The 25,419-nt window shown below is 44.2% G+C and overlaps 1 protein-coding gene across 27 annotated transcripts in view; it reads left to right on the top strand.

Annotated features, from left to right (window-relative positions):
• The window catches only part of DLG2 (discs large MAGUK scaffold protein 2), an 891,570-nt gene that overhangs the window by 622,296 nt on the left and 243,855 nt on the right, over positions 1 to 25,419 (top strand). For all 27 annotated transcript variants that reach the window (XM_053385482.1, XM_053385478.1, XM_053385484.1 and 24 more), the window contains one exon: positions 8,106 to 8,156. In XM_053385482.1, the coding sequence (XP_053241457.1) occupies positions 8,106 to 8,156 (51 nt within the window). The remainder of the gene's footprint in view (positions 1 to 8,105; positions 8,157 to 25,419) is intronic.

Below are 25,419 nucleotides of genomic sequence, written 5' to 3'. Positions count from 1 at the left end.
TTAGATTCTCCTCTCTCTCTGGCCGTATTTTGCATTATAGAGGGATTCATTGACCACAGTGCATCGAGCTAATGAAAAACACCTGGCATCCGGCTCGAATTGTAATCTGCACTCCATCAAACAAGGCACGTCTGTCGTCTCACAACCAGCTAGGAGAAACGAATCTCTCTGTGGGTAGTGCAAATTAACTTTGTCTCATGAATACTTGATCCGATAATTTTCTACAGAAGATTGACTTGATTGGAAGGTAAACGTGATCCCAGACAGCTTCCTTAAGGTAGTTTTTATGCTTTGTGGAGACAGCGAAGAATGTTAAACCCAGAGTGAAATGCAACTGTTTGTTTTCACCCTACTTTAATATACTCCACCTGATAATGAAGGATTAATGGCTAGAAATCTGTATGTGGCCTCACGGCAAAGCCTTGAACTCTGCAGTTTTCTGCCAGCAACAGTCATCAACACACTCTTGAGCTGGAGGTGAATGGGGCGCTGCCCCCACCAACTTGAGCCTGCCTGCAGCCAGCCCCAGCTTATCTATCTTATTACTTCAAGTCCAGGATGTGGGAACTGGCTGTCAGCTGCCACCGCCTCAGCTTCGCTGTTGCCATTCTGGACCACTGCAGGGAAGAGGATGGAGGCAAACTAGAATCAGGTTTAGCTCCAGCTCCAGTCAGCCTCCCTGCCTGCCACTCTGCCAGTCCCAATAGGCAACAGCCATCACTAGTTGCTGTCACTCTTTCACCTCCTTGCACAGAAAAAGTATATTTTCATAATACTGTTCATAGAGCCTTTCACGAAGGTGTGCAAGGTGGTTGTTGCTTTTTTTAAAAAAAATATTATCTTGCAATAAAATGTGCAAATAAAGAAAACAGCACCAGTACTTTAAAAACAGCAGATGCAATGATGCATCAGAAGCTTAGTTTTATTTCAGAAATATACATCCCTCAGCCATAATGGCAGCAGCTGAAAAGCAACTAAAACTTAAAGTTGCCTAAAGGTAAAGGTAAAGGGACCCCTGACCATCAGGTCCAGTCGTGGCCGACTCTGGGGTTGCGGCGCTCATCTCGCTTTATTGGCCGAGGGAGCCGGCATACAGCTTCTGGGTCATGTGGCCAGAATGACTAAGCCGCTTCTAGCGAACCAGAGCAGCGCACGGAAACGCCGTTTACCTTCCCGCCAGAGTGGTACCTATTTATCTACTTGCACTTTGACGTGCTTTCGAACTGCTAGGTTGACAGGAGCAGGGACCGAACAACGGGAGCTCACCCCATCACAGGGATTCGAACCGCTGACCTTCTGATCAGCAAGTCCTAGGCTCTGTGGTTTAACCCACAGCGCCACCTGCGTCCCTTAAAGTTGCCTAGGTGCATTTAAAGAATACACATCTTTGCCAGGCACTGAGAATACCAAAAATGGAAGCACTGAGTGAGCCTCGCTAGAGGAAAGCATCACACAAGTGGGGTGCCACCACCAGAAAGGTCATCTCTCTGGGCACAAGTCATTATCTAAAGTAATGGTGGACCAAAATTCCTCTTCATATTTTTGGCTGCCTGGCAAAAATAAAACAAAATGTTTTTGATTGCTTTTGTGGGACAGGTGGGAAGACAGGAGAAATTTCCCTGAAATATCTGGGTTCACCATTTGACTGCACCATTTGGTGTAGGTGGCACTGTGGGTTACACCACAGAGCCTAGGACTTGCTGATCAGAAGGTTGACGGTTCAAATCCCCACAACGGGGTGAGCTCCCGTTGCTCGGTCCCTGCTCCTGCCAACCTAGCAGTTCAAAAGCACATCAAAGTGCAAGTAGGTAAATAGGCACCGTTCCGGCGGGAAGGTAAATGGCGTTTCCGTGCGCTGCTCTGGTTTGCCAGTCATGCTGGCCACATGACCCAGAAGCTGTACGTCGGCTCCCTCAGCCAATAAAGGGAGATGAGCGCCCGAAACGGCCTCGGTGCAGTATATCTGAAGGAGTGTCTCCATCCCCATCGTTCTGCCTGGACACTGCGGTCCAGCGCCAAGGGCCTTCTGGCAGTTCCCTCACTGCAAGAAGCCAAGTTACAGGGAACCAGGCAGAGGACCTTCTCAGTAGTGGCACCCGCCCTGTGGAACACCCTCCCACCAGATGTCAAAAAGAACAACAACTTCCAAACTTTTAGTTGTTTGGGAGCTGGGAAGTTTGGAGTGCAGAAGGCCACAGAAGGTTTGATCTCTGTCATCTCCAAGTAGGGCAGGAATGGCCCCCTGCCTGAAACCCAACACAGCCTCTGCCAATCAGTGTAGACAATACTTAGCTAGGTGGACCAACGATTTGGCTCAGTATAATGCAGCTTCTAACGTTCCATCAGCTGGAAACTTCTATCCTCCCCTGCAGCAATGTTGTTGTTGTTGTTGTTGTTGTTGTTGTTGTTGTTGTTGTTGTTGTTGTTATTTAAAATACTGCCTCTAGCTCTGTCCACAGCAAAGAGATGTCTTGGAACTCCCATTGGTCTTAGCTCCCAGGGGGCTCTAATGGGGTTATTTCTAAATCTCAGCCCACACCTATGGTTAGATCTCATGTTCATTTGAAGACTAGTTTGGATAATCATCATACACCTCCCCCCCCATCCCAGATGGTTTCCTGAAAGAAACTCCTTCTGCTATTCTTTCCTCACTCGTTTTTGCTGCATTAATAATAACACAAAGGAAACCTGACTCTATGCAGTGAAGCAAAGAAAAGCCTTACGGAGCGGTGTTTGTTAGCTAGAGATCTAGTTTGGACTTTCCACCTGCCACAATGATCTAAAATAAACACAGTGGTCCTGGAACAGGCAGAAGGGTTGTCTTAGGCTGGAGAAGACAGTAAAATGGTAAAATTGTACTGGAAAAGACAGTAAAAAAAAATATGGTAATGTAGATTACCACAAGGCAAGAAAGCAAGGTAACCTCAGAATACTTGCGTACTGCTTAATATTCATGCTTTAAGAGTTCACAAAACCAGAAGGTTGTTGTACGAATGTTCTGGGTTTTTTTTTAAAAAAATGTTTAACAATTTGTACTGAGCTTTGCAAATCGAGGCAGGTGAAAAGAGCAAATATTAGGCATCTCACTAGGAGGAAATGAGAACAGCATGTTGCTGAATACATTTGTGTACCTTTCCTTTCCTCGCTATGATTTATTTGTTTTTCTTGGTCGCTTAGATGGAAGCAGCAATTCTTAATGGATGCTTTTTGATCTTTTCTTTTCTTTTCTTTAAAAAAGAGAGATTGATTCATTCCTGTTGGATAAAAATCTAAGCTGGATATTAAAGTGGTTGGCTTAGGTCCAAAGGACTCCATGGTGTGATCTGTGCACAAATGAGGTTTGTAAGCTGAGGCCCTTCTGAAAGGACCCCCCTCCCCAACGCATACAAGACCCTGCAAATGTGTGGGAGACTTCAAGAGATGAACTGTGGCTTGTTCTTGAGAGGCAAATTACCCTTGGCAGAGACATATTCATATGCCAATTCCTTTCTGGTCTGAATTCAAGGTTTTACAAATTGCGCAGAAATCCCCAAATGACCTAGGATCTAAATACAGTTGTACCTCTGAAGTCGAATGGAATCCATTCCGGAAGTCTGTTCGACTTCTGAAATGTTCGGTAACCAAAGTGCTGCTTCTGATTGGCTGCAGGAAGCTCCTGCAGCCAATCGGAAGCCGCAGAAGCCCTGTCAGACGTTCAACTTCCATAAGAACGTTCGAAAACTGGAACACTCACTTCCTGTTTTCGATTGTTCGGGAGCTGGAACATTTGATTCCCAAGGTGTTCAGGAGCCGAGGTACGACTGTACTTGGGGAGGAGCTTCTCCTTGTATGTAGCTGCCTATGAATTGAGGACCTTTAGAGAGGCCCTCCTTAATATTCCTCTGCTAGGAACTACATGGTTGGCCGTGACACACAACCAGGCCTTTTTTGTGGTGTCACCCTGACTCTAGAACTCTGTTCCCTTTGAAATCCTATTGGCTCCAGCACTGCTGGCCTTTAGATACCAGATGAAAACCTGTTTGTTCAGGCTGTTGAGCAATAATGCTGCTGTTCTGGTACTTCCGTTGTGTGCTTTGGCTGGATTGCTGCATGGTTTTAAATTGAGAGATGCTCTTTCACAAACTTCATTGCAAATCACTTCAGAGATTGTGGGATGTAAAGCAGTATATAAATAGAGTAAGTAAGTAAGGAACTGAGACACTGCTGAATTCCTAAATCAGGTGGCAGGAAACTTTTTTTTTTACCCCAAAAGCCACATTCCTGGGGCTGGCACGCCAGTGGTTAGCAGGGCCAGAGGGGGGAAGTGGGTGGAACACCAGGTGTAACTATTGCCTTTGCACAGTAAGACTGCATTCCAACCCCACAAAAGCCAGTGATTTCCATACCACCCCCACCCCCCGCTTATCTCTGCATCCTCAATCTAGGAAGCCAAAAAGGAAGCAGTTGAGGAGTGTGCAGTACAGAGCTGGCAAGGGGTGTGGCAGGGGAAGGAAAGTCCTGGGGACCGGATAGAGAAGACAGAGGTGGGTGGGTTCAGTTGGCTTCTAGGTTCCCTGTACTTGTCCTATAGAGTAAAGAATGGGAAAATCCTAAATGGCAAGGAGGTATATTTAATGGTGGGCATCTAAAGCTACAACTAACTTCCACCAAGATTAAAAAAAACAAAAACTGGAAATAAGCAGAAGTGGGGAAGATCTCGATAACAGGTGCCTTTCTTGGAAGCTCCCTATAGCTGGAATGTTGTCTTTCCAAAGCATAGAGTGCTATTCACCTAAGTCCTACTCAGAGTAGACTCATTGAAATTAATGAGCCTAAGTTGTTGTTGTTGTTTAGTCGTGTCCGACTCTTCGTGACCCCATGGCCCAGAGCACGCCAGGCACTCCTGTCTTCCACTGCCTCCCGCAGTTTGATCAAACACATGCTGGTAGTTTCGAGAACACTGTCCAACCATCTCGTCCTCTGTCATCCCCTTCTCTTTGTGCCCTCCATCTTTCCCAACATCAGGGTCTTTTCCAGGGAGTCTTCTCTTCTCATGAGGTGGCCAAATTATTGGAGCCTCAGCTTCAGGATCTGTCCTTCCAGTGAGCACTCAGGGCTGATTTCCTTCAGAAGGGATCGGTTTGATCTGCTTGCAGTCCATGGGACTCTCAAGAGTCTCCTCCAGCACCATAATTCAAAAGAGCCTAAGTTAGCCATATCTATTAACTTCAGTGTGTCTACTCCAAGTAGGACTGGCACTGAATACCACCCATAGGGTGGGCTCCATTGTAGTGCTAACTTAAAGTGGCTTAGCATTGTATACTTGTTTCTCTGGTGAAATGTTTTGCACAAGTGGGATGCTGTTGCACCAAACAATGCATAATAAGCAAGTTGCTAGTAACTGTGTTGCACAGTAGACTGTGCAATGTATTGCGGGGCTTGTTTCCCACAGTGTGACTGTTGTATTGGATTTCTCCGCTGCGCAATGTTAACATTCACCTGTCTGCTAGCTCAAGAGCCCTTGCACTAAGCAGACAGAGAATGTTGGATACAGCCCATAGTTATTTTCAGATGAAGTTGGCAAGATGATATGAGTCACACCGTGCTATGCAAATTCTGAGTCAGCAAAGGGTACCTCACTTTGGGGAAGGGTCCCATATTGTAATCTCCTCTATGCAGAAGAAGAGAGGCAAGAGCTCTAAGGGGAACTAGCTAAACTTGTGCTGTTCCCATGTGTCATTAGTTTTAATGCTTCACTGCTGTGCCAAAGTGAGCATTTCCCCACATATCTACTCAGTGTGGGCCACCATTCTTAAGCTGCTTATCTCAAAGTAGTTCCTCCCAACTTGTGTTGTGCTGTGATAGTGTGGTTTGGCAGCTGGTACCTCGAGTTAAGAACTTAATTCATTCTGGAGGTCTGTTATTAACCTGAAACTGTTCTTAACCTGAGGTACCACTTTAGCTAATGGGGCCTCCCGCTGCCGCCGCACTATTTCTGTTCTCATCCTGAAGCAAAGTTCTTAATTCGAGGTACTATTTCTGGGTTAGTGGAGTCTGTAACCTGAAGTGTCTGTAACCTGAAGCATCTGTAACCCAATATTTCATTTACTTAGCCCTATGAAAGGCCAGGGAGCTACTTGCAGGGAGCTGAGGATGGTTTTGGTTGCCGTGGAAGTAAGAATGAAGCTAACTGGCTCGAGATATCTTTGGAAAGGTTGGAAATGATTTCATGACATGGTAAAAGATGCTTTGAGAAAAGGGGGCATGCGTTTCTTTCTTTTTAAATGAGAACGAGTCTGTGTGGTCTTTATGTGTAGTGTGCTAATGGTAAGGCCTCTCTTCCCCCTAGAGGGGAGGGGTTGTGAAAGGGAGCCGCTTTCCTCAGGGGCAGGGAGGCGTATTCAGCTCCCTGCTCCTGATTGCTTCTGCTGCCGCAGCCAAACCTTCCACCCGACCAATAGGGCCGGCTGGTGGGCGGGGCTAGCCACATTTAAACAGCTGCGGCAGCACTCAGCTCCCAGTCGGTTCCTGCTTTCTTCGGATCTCCCGCCCTCCCTCCCTCTTAGGTCAGCTTCATTTGTGTATTGACCTTGCTATGGACTTCGGTTGGTTGCCTTGGTTGCCCAAGTGGCCTTGGTAGGACTTTTTTATCCATTTGGCAAATTGACACCAGCCTCTTGCTTTTTTTGCCTTTGTTGTTGTTGTTTAGTCGTTTAGTCGTGTCCGACTCTTCGTGACCCCATGGACCAGAGCACGCCAGGCACTTCTGTCCTCCACTGCCTCCCGCAGTTTGATCAAACTCATGCTGGTAGCTTCAAGAACACCATCCAACCATCTCATCCTCTGTCGTCCCCTTCTCCTTGTGCCCTCAATCTTTCCCAACATCAGGGTCTTTTCCAGGGAGTCTTCTCTTCTCATGAGGTGGCCAAAGTATTGGAGCCTCAGCTTCACGATCTGTCCTTCCAGTGAGCACTCAGGGCTGATTTCCTTAAGAATGGATACGTTTGATCTTCTTGCAGTCCATGGGACTCTCAAGAGTCTCCTCCAGCACCATAATTCAAAAGCATCAATTCTTCGGCGATCAGCCTTCTTTATGGTCCAGCTCTCACTTCACCTTGTAGCAATTCGTCACAACTTTCTGGTGTTGGTGGTTAGGCATTGGAATATGTGTGCTGTGTTGGAGGATTAGGTATGGGCCATCATCTACCCCTCCTCTTTCAGGTATTCCTTTAAAGGAATCCAGCGGTCATGGCTCCTGTCCGATGCCCTGCTGGTGGCTAGGGCCATGGCATGACCCCCGGTGAAGTCATGGGGGAGCTTCCAGTTGTATTTGCATCAACCAGCTCGTCCCATTGCTTGTTAACCCTGATATGACTCCCGGCTGAGCGGGGTGGAGTCTTGTATTGCTGTTTCATCCAGTGCCTAAGCCAATACTACTCACATGCTGTAACCAATAAAAGTTGTGGCCTAATTTTGCCCATTAACCTAAAACAATGTGTCTTTGTGTCTTATTATACTTCTGTGCGGGTGGCAGGTCCTCGACTCACAATGGGTTGTTTCTAAGTAGCAAATCCATTGAAATGAATGGCTCTCCACTTGGCCATGCTGACTGGTTTCAGTGGGCCTCTTACTCTGTGCAGAACTCAGTTGGATACAATGTTGTAAATGGTGCATTTTTTCCCAAAGCAGTTGGGGAGTGGGGAATAAATGAAAGAGGATCTAAATTAAAATGAAGCATGAAGCTCAAAATATTTCCTTGATGACATTGTTCAAAAGAATTTGGTAACTTATTTCTCCTCCCGCCACATGGGGGGGGAGGGGTATCTGGAGAGCCCTGCAAAACTCTTCTTTTCCTATGTGTCAGAGCGACAGAATATTGCAAGTCTTTGCCAGTCAGCTCTTAAATGGAACACTTTTTTTCCTTGGCATACCACTATTCAGTTCTTCCATGCATGGCGTTCCTCGTTTATTCCAGTTGAAGAAGTATTACCGACTTTTTTCATTTGGAAACACTGTGTTTCATCACAGCTGAAAGAATACTTGTCCTTGTATAAAAGCAGGAATTTCCTTCCTTATCTCCCACAGGTATTAATAGATTTCTCTCTTATATCATCATTATTTTCTAGGTCAATGGAACAGAGATCGAATATGAATTTGAAGAAATTACATTGGAAAGGGTAAGTGAATTGTTCTTCGCACTTCAGAGGCCAGATGACTTCGTTAGCAACACAAATAAAGCAATTAATTGTGATATAATCCTTCATTTTCAATTTGAGTATTTGGAGTGGAATTCCCTTTACATATTTATATGAAAATCCCATTGATCATGACTGCTGATGGAGCTGAAGTCCTGAAAATCTTGCCAATGTATTGCTAGGCTGTTAGAACTTCTATTATGTTGCAGATTTTTGCAGAATTCTTTTAGAAGTATAAAAGAACAAAACTTGACAACTCATATTGTAGTCTTAAGTATTATGAGATGTTTCTTCACATAGTTTCTGCTTTAGATTTTATTCCCCATATGTTTATTTATAAAACTTGGATATGTTTCATTGCTATTATCCTGGTTTGGGGCAAATACTATCTCCCAAAGCTTCTCACATCAGCCTTCCCCAACATGGTTTCTTCCAGTTATCATTGAACTCCAACTCCCACTATCCCTGACTACTGACCATGCTGGCTAGGGCTGATGGGATATGTAGTTCAACAGCAACTGGAGAACACCAGGTTGCGGAATACTGCAGTACATAAACACTCTGGCTTACAAATTGAAAAGACAGAAGGTGTGCAAAGAGGAGCAATGGGGAAAGGGAGAGAAGGAGATCAGATTGATGGTAAGAGAAGGAAGTGAAGAATTGTATACAAGTATGGCTGCCTGATTGGGACAAGGCTGATCTTCCCTTCCATATGTCCTTTCTTGGGTACAATGGATACAAGGACCTGGTGACATTTAAGCCCTATTCATGCTTTACTCCTGTTTAGGAAATAGCTGTGATGGCAATGGAGCTGGGCCATGCTTTAGGTACCACTCCTGCTGTTGGGTCTTTTACCTGCAATAACTGCATGATGCGCACAATTGTCTGTAGACATTTGAATGTGTGGCAAGCTCTGTGCATTCAGGAATCCCGACACTTGAGAGTCTTTTTCAGTGGCAATAGTGCAGTATCCAGTCTGTGCTGTTTTCCACCTTCTAGATGTTCTTCTGTTTTGTAGGCAAATTAATGGAGGAGAAAGCTATGAATGACTGCCACCTGCAGTGTTGCACCTGAATACCAGTTTCTCGGGGGGGAAATGGGGAGAATGCTGTTGTCCTTAACTCCTGCTTTTTGGCTTCCCATGGTTGACCACTGTGAGAGGATGGTGGACTAGATAGTCCTTGGATCTGATCCAGCAGGGCTTAGGTTTGGGGAAACGGTGCATGATGTAATGAAGTAGGGCAAAGTCTAGGTTTAGGCAAGGCAAGTATTTAAAGATTAAGTAGTACCTTGGACAAGGGACGCGGGTGGCGCTGTGGGTTAAACCACAGAGCCTAGGGCTTGCCAATCAGAAGGTCGGCGGTTCGAATCCCCGCAACGGGGTGAGCTCCCGTTGCTTGGTCCCTGCTCCTGCCAACCTAACAGTTCGAAAGCACATCAAAGTGCAAGTAGATAAATAGGTACCGCTCCAGGGGGAGGGTAAACGGCGTTTCCGTGTGCTGCTCTGGTTCGCCAGAAGCGGCTTAGTCATGCTGGCCACATGACCCAGAAGCTGTATGCTGGCTCCCTCGGCCAATAAAGCGAGATGAACGCTGCAACCCCAGAGTCGGCCACGACTGGACCTAATGGTCAGGGGTCCCTTTACCTTTAGTACCTTGGACAGCTCAGGCTGGAGACATAGTAAGAGCAGAACTTATTTTTTCCGCAACCGCCAACTTCTCCATCTACACAGCCAGCTCCGCCTTCCATTAGAGGGGCTTCTTTAAACCAAGGGACCCAGTCTGCTTTACATCTATCAGTTCCAACAGTGTGAAGGAGACTTTGATTGAACTTTGGGTTTTGATCTCTAGCCCACAGAGGCAGAGAAGGGAAGCAGAAGAGCCCTTTGGGCTACACATAACGGCCTCCTCTTACACTAGTTCTTCTGAACTAGTAGAGAAACCTGTGGCTGATCCCAAAGGCAATTTCTTCTCCCACTTTATATCTCCAGCTTCAGCTCCAGAAGATGGAAAGTATGACCCAGGGTAATGATAATATTAGACTTTATTTTTTCCAAGAATACACAAGCTCTTTAAAAGACACACAGGCTCCACATACTTATGAAAGTTTTTCATAAGGCCAGTGCATCTGTTTCTTAAATACTATCAACAGTGTCATCATCACAAAGGATAATGTGCAATGGTCATAGGCATTTCTGGCTATGAATTATTTGGGCATTTCTAGTTGTTCTTCCTTAATTGGAGCATTAAAAAGTCACTGAGCAGCACACATGCCTCCCAGGGAAATATTTTTGAATGCCACATTATTTTTAATAGATGTGTAAAGTTATCAATTTACGTAGTAAGAAGGCCAACATGATTTGTGTCAACAGTTGCAGCTTGACCTACCATGGATAATTGATTATGCAGGTTATAATCTCCACCGTTAAATTTTGCATGATGCTTGATAAGCGTTTGCTCACACCCTTCTATTACTTAGCTGAAAAGCACAGTGGTTAGAAGCAAGGGAGAGAATATCACTTGCACAATTCTGGGGTCTGGAGAGAGGCATTGCTGTGAGTAGCTGTCAGTAGAAACTCAACTATATCTCGTAGTAAATGAAGGATCACAAAAGATCCTTCTGCACTGAGGAGGAAAGTCTTCCCCAGTCACAGGTATATTGTGGTCAAATGACCGAAGAACCATCCCATATGGAGCTAGACTATATTTAAAGCCTATATTTCTGACATATCCGGATTTCTGGTCCAAATGCAAGCATCAGTTGCTCTGTGCTTTGTATGGGAAGCTTTTCCACCCTTAGGGCATTTGGACCTCATGCCTGATGTTCTCCATACTTACTTTATTCTATGATCTTCAGAAATGTCAAAGTTGGTTGAGCAACCACAAAGTCCCAATTCAGAAATTTCAGGCATCTGGACCTCAGTTTGCATGGTGGAGGAGAAGTGTGAATTTCTTCCCATGCAGATAACATATTTGGTGAATCAGATGTTCCATGGGAATGTCCAATCAAAGAGAAATCGGATTTGCATGATTCTCTGCACTAAATTTGTTTGTTTGTTTTCTAATGGGGACGGGGGGTGGGTGTTAATATGAACTGCCCCTCCATGCCTGAGTTTGATCTGCAATGCTTGGGGGAAATGTGGAAAAGACTCACCCACCAAACACTAGAGAAACCTCTGGGCTGGCTCCTTGCACCCTTCACTTTTCTCTCCTAGGACAAGTCATGACTAGCATTATGGTCAAATTTCTTCAAGGACCTAGTATAGTTTCAAAGGTAGAGATGCTTCAGAAGTACATATTTCAGGATTGTGGGATTCAAGAAGCATTTCAGCTGTCACACATGTTATTCTTCATGCTGGCAAATAAGTTTTCCACTTATTCAGAGGAGCTGAAATGTACAATTCATTCCATTCCTATTTAAAACCTCTGTATTCTACCTTTCTGCCTTTTAAAAAGGCAGCCACAGTGGCCATAAAATCTTTAGAATACAAAACCGTAATTGGGTTAATCCAACATAAAACCAGAACAGAACAATAAACCACATTTTTAATATATATTTTTTAATATATATTTTTTTTTTTCACACGCTCCTTGATAGTTTTTGGGAAGAGGAATGCTTTGACCTCTTTCCTTAAGGAAATGAGGACAAATGCCAGATGGAACTCTCTGATGGGATTCCATAATCTAAGGGACACCACTAAAAAGGCCCTATTTCTGATGTTTACCAATGTGGCCACAGAAGAAGATGGAACATGAAGTAGGTCCCTCAGTTGATGACTTAATCCAACCTTCATTCAGATGTTTCTGACTGCAAGTATTATCAGCCACAGCCTACCACTGTCACACAGATGGAAGTTGTAGTTCAAAACATCTGAAGAGCACCCAGTTGGGAAAGGCTGACCTGAACAATGAAGCAGGTTCATAATGTGTGTGAATTTATTCTGTAAAATGAGTTAGCCTGAGAGCTCTCTTGCTTCCTTTCTCTCTCTCTCTCTCTCTCTCTCTCTCTCTCTCTCCTTGGACTTTATGCACCAGCAATGAATGAAATCAGTGTTATAAATCTATACGAACATTATTGACTTTTGCCTAAGTATCTAATAATCTTTCTGTTCCATTGAAGATTTCTAGTAAATGTCACAGAGATAAATAAACACATGATGACATTGCCCAATCTTGCGTTGCCTGGATTGTGCATCCGCTCTGAGCCCTGTGAAGTATTCCAGATTAGCAAAGAAATATGAATAATTTCTGCTCCTGGGTAGCTGTAAATGTTATCACTTTGATGTAATTGATTATCGGTTGCTTTATTCCTTCTGGGTTTTTTTCTTCCTCTATTACACAAAAGCCACCCCTCCTTTTCTGGGTTAGTTAGCAAGCTGCATCCTGTCTTAGTTGTATAAGAGCAAAGCTACACACACGAAAGATGTTTTTTCCCACACCAGGAAACCAGACGCAGCTCTCATAATTTGATTTTTTGTGCTTCACCTTTGTCTTGGGCCAAAATATAGTTATGGCTCCTGTCAGAACTAGAGTTTTCCCATTATGGAAGGTAGTTTCCCCCTGTGCTGTTGGCTTGGGGCTGTCACTCTCTCTCTCTCTTTTTATTTTTTTTTTTATTCAAAGTTATAACAAGACATATTATCCAAAAACATATCCTTATTTCCCCCCCCCCCATTTTTCCTCCCTCCCCCCCAGAACCCCCCCACACCTCTCGACTTCCCTCAGTTCCAGTCTTTGGTTTCTCTAATATTGCTATTTTCTGCATGTTACAAAGTTGTATAGATCCTCAAACTATTTAGCTGATTATTATCAGTAAATAAAATTGTGGATGTTTATTCAAAACCTGCCAAGGAGTCCAATTCGCTTTGTTGCGTCTTCAAATACTTTGTGAAAGGTTCCCATTCATCCTTAAAGTCACAGTTATCCTTGTCCCGTAGCTTGTATGTCAATTTTGCCAGTTCTGCATAGTCCATCAATTTTTCTTGCCATGATTCTTTAGTTGGGGTTTCTTCAGTCTTCCATCCTTGTGCAACCAGAACTCTCGCGGCCGTTGTCGCATACATGAAGATGTTTTTCAACTTTTTTGGCAGATCTTTCCCTACAATCCCCAACAAAAATGCCTCGGGTTTTTTAACAAATGTTAAATGGAACATTTTCTTCAATTCATTGTATATCATTTCCCAAAAAATTTTAATTACCTTACACTCCCACCACATATGATAAAATGTTGCCTCCTTTTCCTTACACTTCCAACATATATTTGAACTAGTTTTGTACATTTGCCCTAACTGCACTGGTGTTGTATACCATCTATACATCATCTTCATATAGTTCTCCTTCAATAGGGAACAGTCTGTAAATTTTAAGTCAGTTTTCCATAATTTAACCCAGTCTTCCATCATAATATTGTGACCTACATCTTGTGCCCCTTTAATCATAACTGATTTCACCTCTTCATTTTTCGTCTCCCATTCTAATAGTATGCTATATGCGGCCTTCAGTAGTTTCACTTTCCCTTCAATCACTTCCGTTTGAAACCTAGATCTAGTATAACTAAATCCTTTCTTACCGTCTTCTTTATGTGTTTCATATAGTTGTCGATAATGCAACCAACTCTGAAAGTGGTTTTGATTTCATCATAATCTCTTAATTTCCATTTTCCATCATGTTCCTTTAATAAATCATCATATGTGAGCCATTTTCCGTTCTTTCCAAGTGGTTTGAGCAGTAATGCTTCATGTGGTGAAAGCCACCACGGGGTCTTTTGTTCCAATAAGTCTTTGTAGGGGCTGTCACTCTCAACCAGAAACACAAGAAGTGTTTTGGGGAAAGGAAGGTGCCATTAGCCACATGATAATCTCAGTGGCGAGTTCAAGAAACAAACTACGTCCATATTCCATTCTAATTTCCATTGGCCCTGGGAACTGAGATAAGCAGAAGCAGCCTGTAATTTGGACTGAGTTTATTAGAAACAATGAAAAGTGTGCCTAATCTCTGAAGGCTCAGATGGATGGACTAGAGTTTGTCCCAGTGCCAGATTCCATAATCATAGAATCGTGGAATTTTAGAGTTGGAAGACACCCAAAGCATCATCTAGTTCAATCCTCTGCAATGCAAGAATCACAGCTAAGGAAACAGCATGGAACATTTACCCAGCTGATGTTAAGTGGTAGTCTAATGCCCCTGTTAATGCAGAAATAGTCAACATGGTACTCTTGGAGGAGCCTTGTTAAAGTCACTGTGCTTGAATGCCATCCTCTGAGGTCCTGGGCTAAACAGTTGAACTAGCTAGGCGTGCTTCCTCAAGTACCATTCATAGCATCCATATCCACTACAGCTCCGTAATTTCAGACATTCACCAAATGCCCATGAAATGGTCAATGTTCTCTTGTGATTTCTCTCTCTTAGGCATCCCTTGTAACACACATGCCATCTCTTCCTGTTCTCTTCCACAGAATTTTGACTTTCTTCCACTACCACCCAAGAGACTGTGATGTTTTATCTGATAATGTGCAGAAATAAAGCAGGAGATCTTGGCAGAGTGCTTGGCAGGTGGTAATAAACTGCAATGCCCCCAAGCACTCTTAACCCGTATTCTGTAAAGTAAGCCATAACTCTGATCCAGCCCCAGTAATAAAGGTGCTCTAAAAAAGAATTGCAGTGTGGAATGACTTGCATTATATATTTACACTGCAATGACTTACCCTTTCTATTATTATGGGACAGAATCCATTGCGAGGGACAATCGTCATCATTTATTTGTATGCCTCCTTTCCATAGTCAAACCAAATTTTGTTTCTCGAAAGGGAGAAAGTATCATGGTGGCATAAAGATACTATAGTCAGGAATTGTGCTAAGGAACCAATCCATCGTCCAAGGAAGAGAATTGACACTGAAGAACCAATGCATGCCTCGTTAGGATGTCTTCCACTCAACAACCATCCATTCATTCGTTATTGCATTTTTCTTTCACCCTTCCTCGGAGGAGCTCAGGGTGGCACACATGGTTTCCCCTCTACATTTTAGCCTCAAAACAACTCTGTGAGTTAGGTTAGGCAGAGATAGGTGACTGGCACAAGGCCACACTGAGAATTTCATGGGCTGAGCAGGGATTTGAGTCTCCCCAGTCTATGAATTTCAGTACCAAACATGCACATGTTGCCTTAGTATTAAAAATATCACCTTCAGCATCTTCGTGAACTACTCCTGTAGCTACTGACAATATGCATCCAATCAATATGTTCATCTTTCTTCCCATTCATGTAGTTTGACATATTGGCAGAGTTCAAATGAGAAGGAGACGTCAGAGGTCAGCATTCCGTTGCTCTGATTTTCTATTTCAAAGCCGCAATTGGCTGAGATTTATCTGCAAAAATAGTTGGGTGCTAGAGGTCCACATATCTTTTGGGAACACACAAGCCAAAAGCAGCCAAGAAGCACAAGGTGTATTTAAACAAAAAACCTGTCAGGGGTCTCATGTGATCCAGCCTGTAGAATCCTGTTCTTAGCTTAGTCTATTAAAGGCTTTTAGGGGAATTTTATTTCACTTCATTGGCTTTACACACATTCTCTCTCAAAGGTAGGCGCTTCATACAACTTGGACAATAGCAGCAACAAAACTCTTTAGGTATAGTTTTGCTTTCCTTAATGGTTCTCTTTGAAGAAGCTTTCTTCAGCATACAGAACAAAAATAATGTGGCTACGTGATGGTGAATCCTGTATTATTGTAAGAAAACCATCCATCTTAGTTCTGAACTGAGTGTCCAGAGTCTTCTGGGGTCAAGGTTTTTAAAACTGTGCATTCCTTCTTTGTTTTATTGATTACACTCATGTTTTAAATCACCCCTTACAATGAAGAAAATGGAATATGTGGTGTGGTTGCTCTGTTGCCATGAAAGGGAAGTGGCAATGGTGAGTTGAGGTTCCTGGCTTAGAGCACTGCTGCTGAGATACTGTTGCCACCACTGAGCAGGCAGATTGCTTGCTTCTCTATCATGGGAATGTGATGGAAGCCAAGCAGTGGCATAGAATCATAAATTGTAGATGTGGAAGGACCCCAAGGGTCATCTAGTCAAACCCCCAGCAATGTAGGAATCTCAACAAGATCATACATGACAGGTGGCCATCCAATCTCTGCTTAAATACCTCCAAGGAAGAAGAGTCCACCACCTCCCAAAGGAGTCTACTGTCAAACTGCTGTCAGAAAGTTCTTCCTGATGTTTAATCGGAATCTCCTTTCTTGTAACCTGAATCCATTGGTTTGGGTACTAGCCTCGGGAGCAGGAGAAAACAAGCTTGCACCAGCCTCCATGTGGCAGCCCTTTAAATATTTCTAGATGGCTGTCCTATCGCATCTCAGTCTCCTCTTTTCCAGGCTATATATGCCCAACTCCCTCAACCATTCCTCCTGAAGCTTGGTTTCCAGACCCTTGATATTCTTGGTGGCCCTACTCTGCACATGTTCCAGCTTGTCAAGATCCTTGTTAAATTGTGTTGCCCAGAACTGGACACAGTACTCCAGGTATGGTCTGACCAAGGCAGAATAGAGCAGGACTATTACTTCCATTGCATCTTAAAAAGCAGAGACATCACCTTACCAACAAAGGTCCGTATAGTTAAAGCCATGGTTTTCCCAGTAGTGATGTATGGAAGTGAGAGCTGGACCATCAAGAAGGCTGATCCCCGAAGAATTGATGCTTTTGAATTATGGTGCTGGAGGAGACTCTTGAGAGTCCCATGGACTGCAAGAAGATCAAACGTATCCATTCTTAAGGAGCTCAGCCCTGAATGCTCACTGGAAGGACAGATCCTGAAGCTGAGGCTCCAATACTTTGGCCACCTCATGAGAAGAGAAGACTCCCTGGAAAAGACCCCAATGTTGGGAAAGATGGAGGGCACAAGGAGAAGGGGACGACAGAGGATGAGATGGTTGGACGGTGTTCTCAAAGCTACAAACATGAGTCTGACCAAACTGCGGGAGGCAGTGGAAGACAGGAGGGGCTGGCGTGCTCTGGTCCATGGGGTCATGATGAGTCGGACACGACTAAACGACTAAACAACAACAACATTATTTCCATTGATTGGGGCACTATACTTCTGTTGACGCAGCCAAGAATAGCATTAGCCTTTTTTGCTGCTGCATCATACTGTTGACTTGCATTAAGCTTGTGGTCTACTAAGACCCCTAGATCCTTTTCACATGTACTGCTGGCAGGCTAGGTTTGTGCAGAACATTATCTTTGTCCCTACTGAAATTCATTTTGTTGGTTTGGGTCCAGTTCGCCAATCTGTTCAGGTCATCTTGAATCCTGTTTCTGTCTTCAGCAGTATTAGCTACCCCTTCAAGTTTGGTGTCATCTGCAAATGAGCAGAGCTTCACACTACACATGGGAACTCACTGGCCCCCTAATTATGCCACGCCTGTCCCCAATCTCCATATTTTGTATACTGCTTCGGAAGCTTTTGATGACGTATTTTGAAATTTTAAAAATACAGGTAAGAATGTGGGGTTGGCTGGTTTGGGCATGTGGCCCAGATCTTTGCTCAGCACCACTTCTATATTTGTCCACCACCTGCAAACAAGTAAGCCAATTGCTTGCAGTAAGAGGGAGCAATGACTATCAACAGAGCACAGAAGGCAACTTGATCAGAGCCCTCCAAAACTCAGACCCAATAAGTAGTACAGTCCAGGGCTGTATTCTGATGTAAGCACTGGCCTCAGCTGAGATGAAAGTACCCTGGACAGCTCCATGGATGACTCACACTGAGGACTGCATGAAAGCTGAGCTCAGATGTTGCTTCAGAAGTATCTGTTGGGCTCAGACTAAGACTTTGAGTGGACCTATAGCTCTATTCTGTAGGTAACTCCACTTTTATGGAATTGTAAACTTGGAAGGGATCCCAAGGAACATCTAGTCCAACTCCCTGCAATGCAGGAATAGTCCCAACTCTACCTGGGGACTGAACCTGAGACCTTCTGCATGCAAGGCAGGTGTTCTACCACTGAGCTATTGCCTCTTGATTTAAAGGGATCAAACTTTCTCCTGTAGACTGTGCATCAATGGAGCTGGGGAGACTCTGGTTGAACTGGGACTTGTAAGATAAAGTCCTCAGAGTCAGAGGAGGTAACAAGGCTACTGGACTCTTCTTGCAAAAGTACTTAAAGTGCTTCTGGGGCAGCCCCCGCCCCTGTGAATCCCTGGGCTCATCCCCTGAAGAAGAAGAATGTGCCCCAAGGTCATAGCAGGTAGGTGTGTTAGTTCCAAGGTGACAGTCTGAAGGAAAGGAGATGGAGCTAAGCCTGTCAGAGGTCCTTTCACAACAAACCAATTGCAGTGACTGGATAATGCTCCAGTTAGGCCTGGTGGAATTGGATTGGTTCTCAGGGTTCAAAGTTCAGGTAGTCAGGCCTAGATGGCACCTCTAAAAAATGCAGTTCAGCACTCAAAGCACAAAAATGTGCTCCTGCCGTTAGCAAGATCCTCGCTGCTTAGAGTCCCAGTTTGAGACCCATCCTGGCATCTAGGATCTGAAGTTGCTCCTAACCCTTCCCATTAGGCTCAATATCTTGCCTTATCAGCATCGCCCTTCCTTAAATATTATCATATAGTATCTGAAAACTTACTCTTTTTTCCTGCATAGATTTGCTAAGCACCAGCTGGGTGGATCTTGACAGAACTTTCGACAGATGGCTTTTGGAACTGCTTTTACTTTTGGCATTTCAGACCTGGGCACATCTGTGGGAGCTGTGGCTGATTCAGTCACTTTCAGAGTTCTCAAGCTCTTTTCTTCCCTTTCCCCCTCCTCCCTCAGAAACCCCACATTAGTTGCAATTATCAAAAGTAGCTGGTAACGCAGATGCTAATTGGCGTAAGCGGCTCTGTCCTTTTTCCTTGATGCTTTTGGGGCTTTTCTGAGAACGCTCTGCAAAGAGCCTGGGAGATTTAAAGGTTACAATTAAAGATGCTGCGGTAATTTTCCAGGTTACGATTACCGAAGCAGATATTGTTGGTTCTGCTGCTGCGCGCAATTATCCTGAAACTTCTTTTATATCTAATTTTCTCCCGTTTGCTTTTTGCCGGGGTGGGGAATTGGCAGCTGAATACACAAGTTCTTTCTCAAGGGCATGGAGAAGGGAGTGAAACTTCACACTCTGAGCGGGAAGGGAGACGGGGGCAGCTAACCTAGTCACTCCTTTTCCTTTGGTCTTTACCATTGGAACCGAGTGGATGATGATAATGATAATGATAATGATAATGATGATGATGATGATGATAATAATACTAATAATAATAATAATAATAATAATAATAATAATACTTTATTACTTATACCCCGCCCATCTGGCCGGGCCTCCCAAGCCACTCTGGGTGGCTTCCAACAGGATATTGAAAAGATCAAACATTAAAAACTTCCCTAAACAGGGCTGCCTTCAGATGTCTTCTAAAAGTCATATACCGGTAGTTGTTTATTTCCTTGACATCTGAAGGGAGGGTGTTACACAGGGCGCCACTACCGAGAAGGCCCTCTGCCTGGTTCCCCGTAACTTGGTTTCTCACAGTGAGGGAACCACCAGAAGGCCCTTGGCGCTGGACCTCAGTGTCCGGGCAGAACGATGGGGGTGGAGATGCTCCTTCAGGTATACTGGACTGAGGCCATTTAGGGCTTTAAAAGTGAGCACCAACACTTTGAATTGTTTTCAGAAAAATACTGGGAGTCAATGTAGGTCTTTCAGGGCCAGTGTTATATGGTCTCGGAGGCCACTCCCTGACACCAGCCTAGCTGCCACATTCTGGATTAGTTGTAGTTTCCAGGTCACCTTCAAAGGTAGCCCCATGGAGAGTGCATTGCAGTAGTAGGATTTCTTTATTCTCTTGCTGCCTCCTCTAAACAACCATTTAATGGTGCTGTACTAGATGGGCTGTTGATTTGCTGTGGTAGGGCTCCCCTTACATGCTTACTCAATGAGCCAGGAAGTTTTCTGTACTGTGCCGATTGGGAAGTGTAAGAATTAAGTGTGGAGTCAATAACAGACTAAAACAGTGTAGGTTTTTACCAGATATTTTTGTAAGGCAGCAATGTGAATGGTTTTTGTGAAGATGTTTTTATACCTATATAACATTCTGGGCATGGGATGCGGGTGGCACTGTGGTCTAAACCACTGAGCCTTGGGCTTGCCGATCAGAAGGTTGGCGGTTCGAATCCCCACGACGGGGTGAGCTCCCGTTTATCTGTCCCTGCTCCTGCCAACCTAGCAGTTCAAAAGCATGTCAAAGTGCAAGTAGATAAATAGGTACCGCTCCGGCGGGAAGGTAAATGGCGTTTTTGTGCACTGGTCTGGTTTCCCCAGAAGCAGCTTAGTCATGCTGGCCACATGACCCAGAAAAACTGTCTGCGGACAAACGGCGGCTCCCTCGGCCAGTAAAGTGAGATGAGCCCTGCAACCCCAGAGTCATTCACGACTGGACTTAACTGTCAGGGGTTACCTTTTTAACATCCTGGGCACCACCATTTAAGAAGGATGTTGACAAGTTGGAACATGTGCAGAGGAGGGCAATTAAAATGATCAAGGGTCTGGAAAACAAGCCTTCTGAGGAACGGTTGAAGGAGCTGGGTATGTATAACCTGGAAAAGATAAGACTAAGAGGAGATATGATAGCCATCTTCCAAAATCTTAAGGGCTGTCACATAAAAGACAGTACAAGCTTGTTTTCTCCTGCTTTGGTGGGTGGGGCTCGATTCAAATGCTTCAAATTGCAAGAAAGGAGATTCTTACTAAACATCAGGAAAAACTTTCTGACAGTAAGAGCTGTTTGAGACAGGAACAGTCACCCCTTGGGAGGTTGTGGTCTCTCCTTCCTTGGAGGTTTTTAAGCAGAGATTGGATGGCCATCTGTCATGGATGCTTTAGCTGAGATTCCTGCATTGCATTGGAGTAGATGACTCTTAGGATCCTTTCCAACTCTACAATTCTATGATTCTATATATGTTCTTCATTGAAAGATAAAAAGTACATAATTACGAGTGCACAAAGATGCAGAAAAGAAGAAATAGCACCCATGTAGAAAATGTTTTTTGTGGGAGTGGAGAGAAACTGTTTTTAAACAGTTTTAACCGATAGCCAGTAGTACAAATGAAAATGACCTCGTACAATGCACTCATCTATCTTGACTGTTCTCTTGCTATACTTAGCAGTGCATCAATTTCCATTTTCCACAGTTCTGCTCCTCGAGTCTGGATCCACTGGTTTTTGTTTTTTTTTTAGTGATTTCTGCTTTCTCCAGCAGTGCAGCTATCTTTCTGAGTACAGCACATAAGTATTTATTTTGTTCTTGGCATGAAACTTCACAGTGGTTTAATGTTGTGACTGTGCATTTAATGTTTAATAAACCTTTTATATTGCCATCATTGGTGAATGGAAACAGTAGGCTAGTAAATCCGCAGGTAGATCTGATATAGATGCCAACATCTGTTTACCCTAATTCTGTAGCAGAGGTATCTGGAAAAACAGGTTTGTTTTAAGTTGATATGTAGTGATGACAAAATCATATGTGGTAATAAAATCCTGGACCATAAAGAAGGCTGATCACCGAAGAATTGATGCTTTTGAATTATGGTGTTGGAGGAGACTCTTGAGAGTCCCATGGACTGCAAGAAGATCAAACCTATCCATTCTGAAGGAAATCAGCCCTGAGTGCTCACTGGAAGGACAGATCCTGAAGCTGAGGCTCCAATATTTTGGCCACCTCATGAGAAGAGAAGACTCCCTGGAAAAGACCCTGATGTTGGGAAAGATGGAGGGCACAAGGAGAAGGGGACAGCAGAGGATGAGATGGTTGGACAGTATTCTCAAAGCTACCAGCATGAGTTTGACCAAGCTGCGGGAGGCAGTGGAAGACAGGAGGGCCTGGTGTGCTCTGGTCCATGGGGTCACGAAGAGTCGGACACGACTAAACGACTGAACAACAAAATAAAATCCTAGAGTGCAATGCTATTCATACTTACCCTACAGAAACGGTGGGTGTACAAAAGACCCATAGAGGATTGTGTTGTTAGATAACGAGAGATGGACACATGTATGAAATTAAGTTACAAAAGAAAATGACTCATCTTCATATTTCCCATACCTTTAAGGGAAAGTATTCCATGGACCTTTTGAATAGTATTCAGTGGAAAGAAATTAGCAGTGGATCCAGCTGATACTTCATTTCTCTGCTACCAGCCAGAAAGACACTCCGCTGCAACTGCAAATGTACCAGGAGATTACCTTCAACTGATTGCCTGCCCTGCTTTTTTCCACAGTGCTTGGTTGCTTGCAATTTTACAGTTGCAGGTGTACGGCTAATTCCTGGTTTAGAGAGGCATAGTATTAATTACTCTCACTTCACCCCTGAACAAGAGGGTGATTCTAGGCTATTTAAATGTTTAATTTAGAGAGAGAAATTGTTGAGCTTTACGACACCATTCATGTAAATGGTGCTTCATGGCATAATCATAAAAATAGAGGTCACCACCTAAAGGATTATTGCCATCAGATGTATGGTTAGTGTGGAAGAGCTAATAGGAATGACAGTGCAATCCTATGCTCATTTACTCAGAAGTAAGGGCCATTGGGTGGGACGCAGGTGGCGCTGTGGGTTAAACCACAGAGCCTCTTGGGCTTGCCGATCAGAAGGTCAGTGGTTCGAATCCCCACGACGGGGTGAGCTCCCATTGCTCGGTCCCTGCTCCTGCCAACCTAGCAGTTCAAAAGCATGTCAAAGTGCAAGTAGATAAATAGGTACCACTCCAGCAGAAAGGTAAACGGTGTTTCCATGCGCTGCTCTGGTTCGCCAGAAGCGGCTTAGTCATGCCAGCCACATGACCTGGAAGCTGTACGCCGGCTCCCTTGGCCAATAAAGCGAGATGAGCGCCGCAACCCCAGAGTCGGTCACGACTGGACCTAGGTCAGGGGTCGCTTTACCTTTAAGGGCCATTGGGTTCGGTGAGGCTTCCTTTCAGGGAAGCGTGCATAGGATTGCAGCTCGGATCAATCCATTTTTCCCTTGTATACATTTTATACGTCCCTGGTGGCTTCTTGCAAACAAACAGAAGAAACATGACAATGAACAATGGCATCTAATGGAGTAAAGTGTAACATAAAGGAAGCAGGCAGAATGGCTAAAAGTCAACAAAGAATTATCAACCCTGCAAGGTAAAAAAAAAAAAAAGACTTCCTAATAATAACAAATATTTGCCAGCGAAGAGAAGGGAGCGAGATTTCTATTCCTTAGAGCAGGCATAGGCAAACTTGGCCCTCCAGCTGTTTTGGGACTACAGTTCCCATCATCCCTGACCACTGGTCCTGTTAGCTAGGGATGATGGGAGTTTTAGTCCCAAAACATCTGGATGCCTGCCTTATAGGCCTCATCTCCTATCCTAGCTAATGTAGCACCCAGAAGTTGTTGGACTACAACTCCCATCATCCCTGACCATTTGCCATGCTGACTGGGACAACTAGGGCACCTCTAAGTTAGATTAATCACTTAAAACCAGCCTTAATCAACTAAAACGTTGCCCACTTTTAGGCAGCAGGGTTTTTTTTAAAGAAAGGAAGAAGAAGAAAAAATGTAATTATTTTTAATGTGTGTACTGGCAGGCAGTGATGGCCACCAACTTGGGTGGCATTAAAAGAGCTTTAGACAAATGCATAGAGGAAAGGCTATCAACAGCTAGCAGACTCTTCTTATGTTCATCTGATGAAACCTGCATGATCACTACCCTCTTAAGTGCCCTTCTCTCTTCTCTCATACAATGGAAGAATGCTTCTTCTTAAACTGTAACCCTAGGCACACTTACTTAAGATGAACTTTTTAAACAAAAACAAAACCCAGCCCAGAATATGCACCCACCACCCTAAAGATTGTGCTGAGCTGATGGGCAATGTGCTTTAACTACCAGCAGGTATATCTAGTGCCTGTTTGGTATACCTGGGGGAGGTGCAGTTTGATCTCTCAAGGTGCTGAGCACTCTGAAAAGTTTAACTGGTACTAATTATGAGCCAGAGTAGGCTGCTGAGTGCACATTCAACTTCCAAAGAACATTGCAGGATGGGGGCCAGAATATAGCACAAATGAGTCCTAATTGGCTTATATAAGTGTTCCTTGGAGCCTGAAGAGCATACAATCAAGACCTGGCTAGCTGATTGTGCAGGGTTCCAGATCACAGGAAGAACCTATTCAGATACAGCAGCTTTTTCTTTTCAGACATCCCACCTCTGCTTGATGCATGGGCAGCAATAGGGATGGACAAATTTCAGTTCCTCTCAAGTTTCCACTTTTTATAGCCTTAAGTTTAGTTCACTGCAAAGTTGTTCTTCCCAATATACAGTCATACCTCGGGTTACAGATGCTTCAGGTTGCGGGGGGGGGGGTTGTTTTTTTTTGGGTCACGGACTGCCGAAACGTGGAAGTACCGGAACGGGTTACTTCTGGATTTCAGTGGTTGCGCATGCGCAGAAGCACTATGTCGCAACCCACTTGTGCGCAGACGCGCAGATGCGGGTTGCGAACACTGTGGGTTGCAAACGTGCATCCCACACGGATCACGTTCACAACCCGAGCGTCCACTGTAATCAGTTACATCTTCATGAGTATATGCTTTTTGCACACATTGTACAGTGGTATCTCGGATTAAGTACTTAATTTGTTCTGGAGGTCCGTTCTTAACCTGAAACTGTTCTTAACCTGAAGCACCACTTTAGCTAATGGGGCCTCCCGCTGCCGCCGCGCCGCCGGAGCACGATTTCTGTTCTCATCCTGAAGCAAAGTTCTTAACCTGAAGCACTATTTCTGGGTTAGCAGAGTCTGTAACCTGAAGCGTATGTAACCCGAGGTACCACTGTATTTAAAAAAACCCAAGCATTTCTAAACACAGCACAGAAGTTGGAGAAGTGCAAATTTTGAGCCCTAGCTGTGTTTTGGTTCCCTATCTCTGTGCTAAGATTTGCTTTTACGGTTGAAGGAGCTGGGTAGGTTTATCCCTGAAAAGAGGAGACTGAGAGGAGATATGATAGCCATCTTCAAATATCTGAAGGGCTGTCACATGGAAGATGGATCATGCTTGTTTTCTTCTGCTCTGGAGGGTAGGACTCAAACCAATGGCTTCAAGTTAGAAGAAAGGAGATTCTGGCTAAACATCAGGAAGAGCTTTCTGACAGTAAGAGCTGTTTGACAGTGGAATGGACTCCCTTGGAAGGTTGTGGATTT

This window comes from Podarcis raffonei, chromosome 4 (genome assembly GCF_027172205.1).
Source record: "Podarcis raffonei isolate rPodRaf1 chromosome 4, rPodRaf1.pri, whole genome shotgun sequence".
NCBI classification, from domain to species: Eukaryota; Metazoa; Chordata; class Lepidosauria; order Squamata; family Lacertidae; genus Podarcis; species Podarcis raffonei.
Note: the sequence above shows the minus strand (reverse complement) of the source record. Positions and strands in the feature narration are given on the sequence as shown.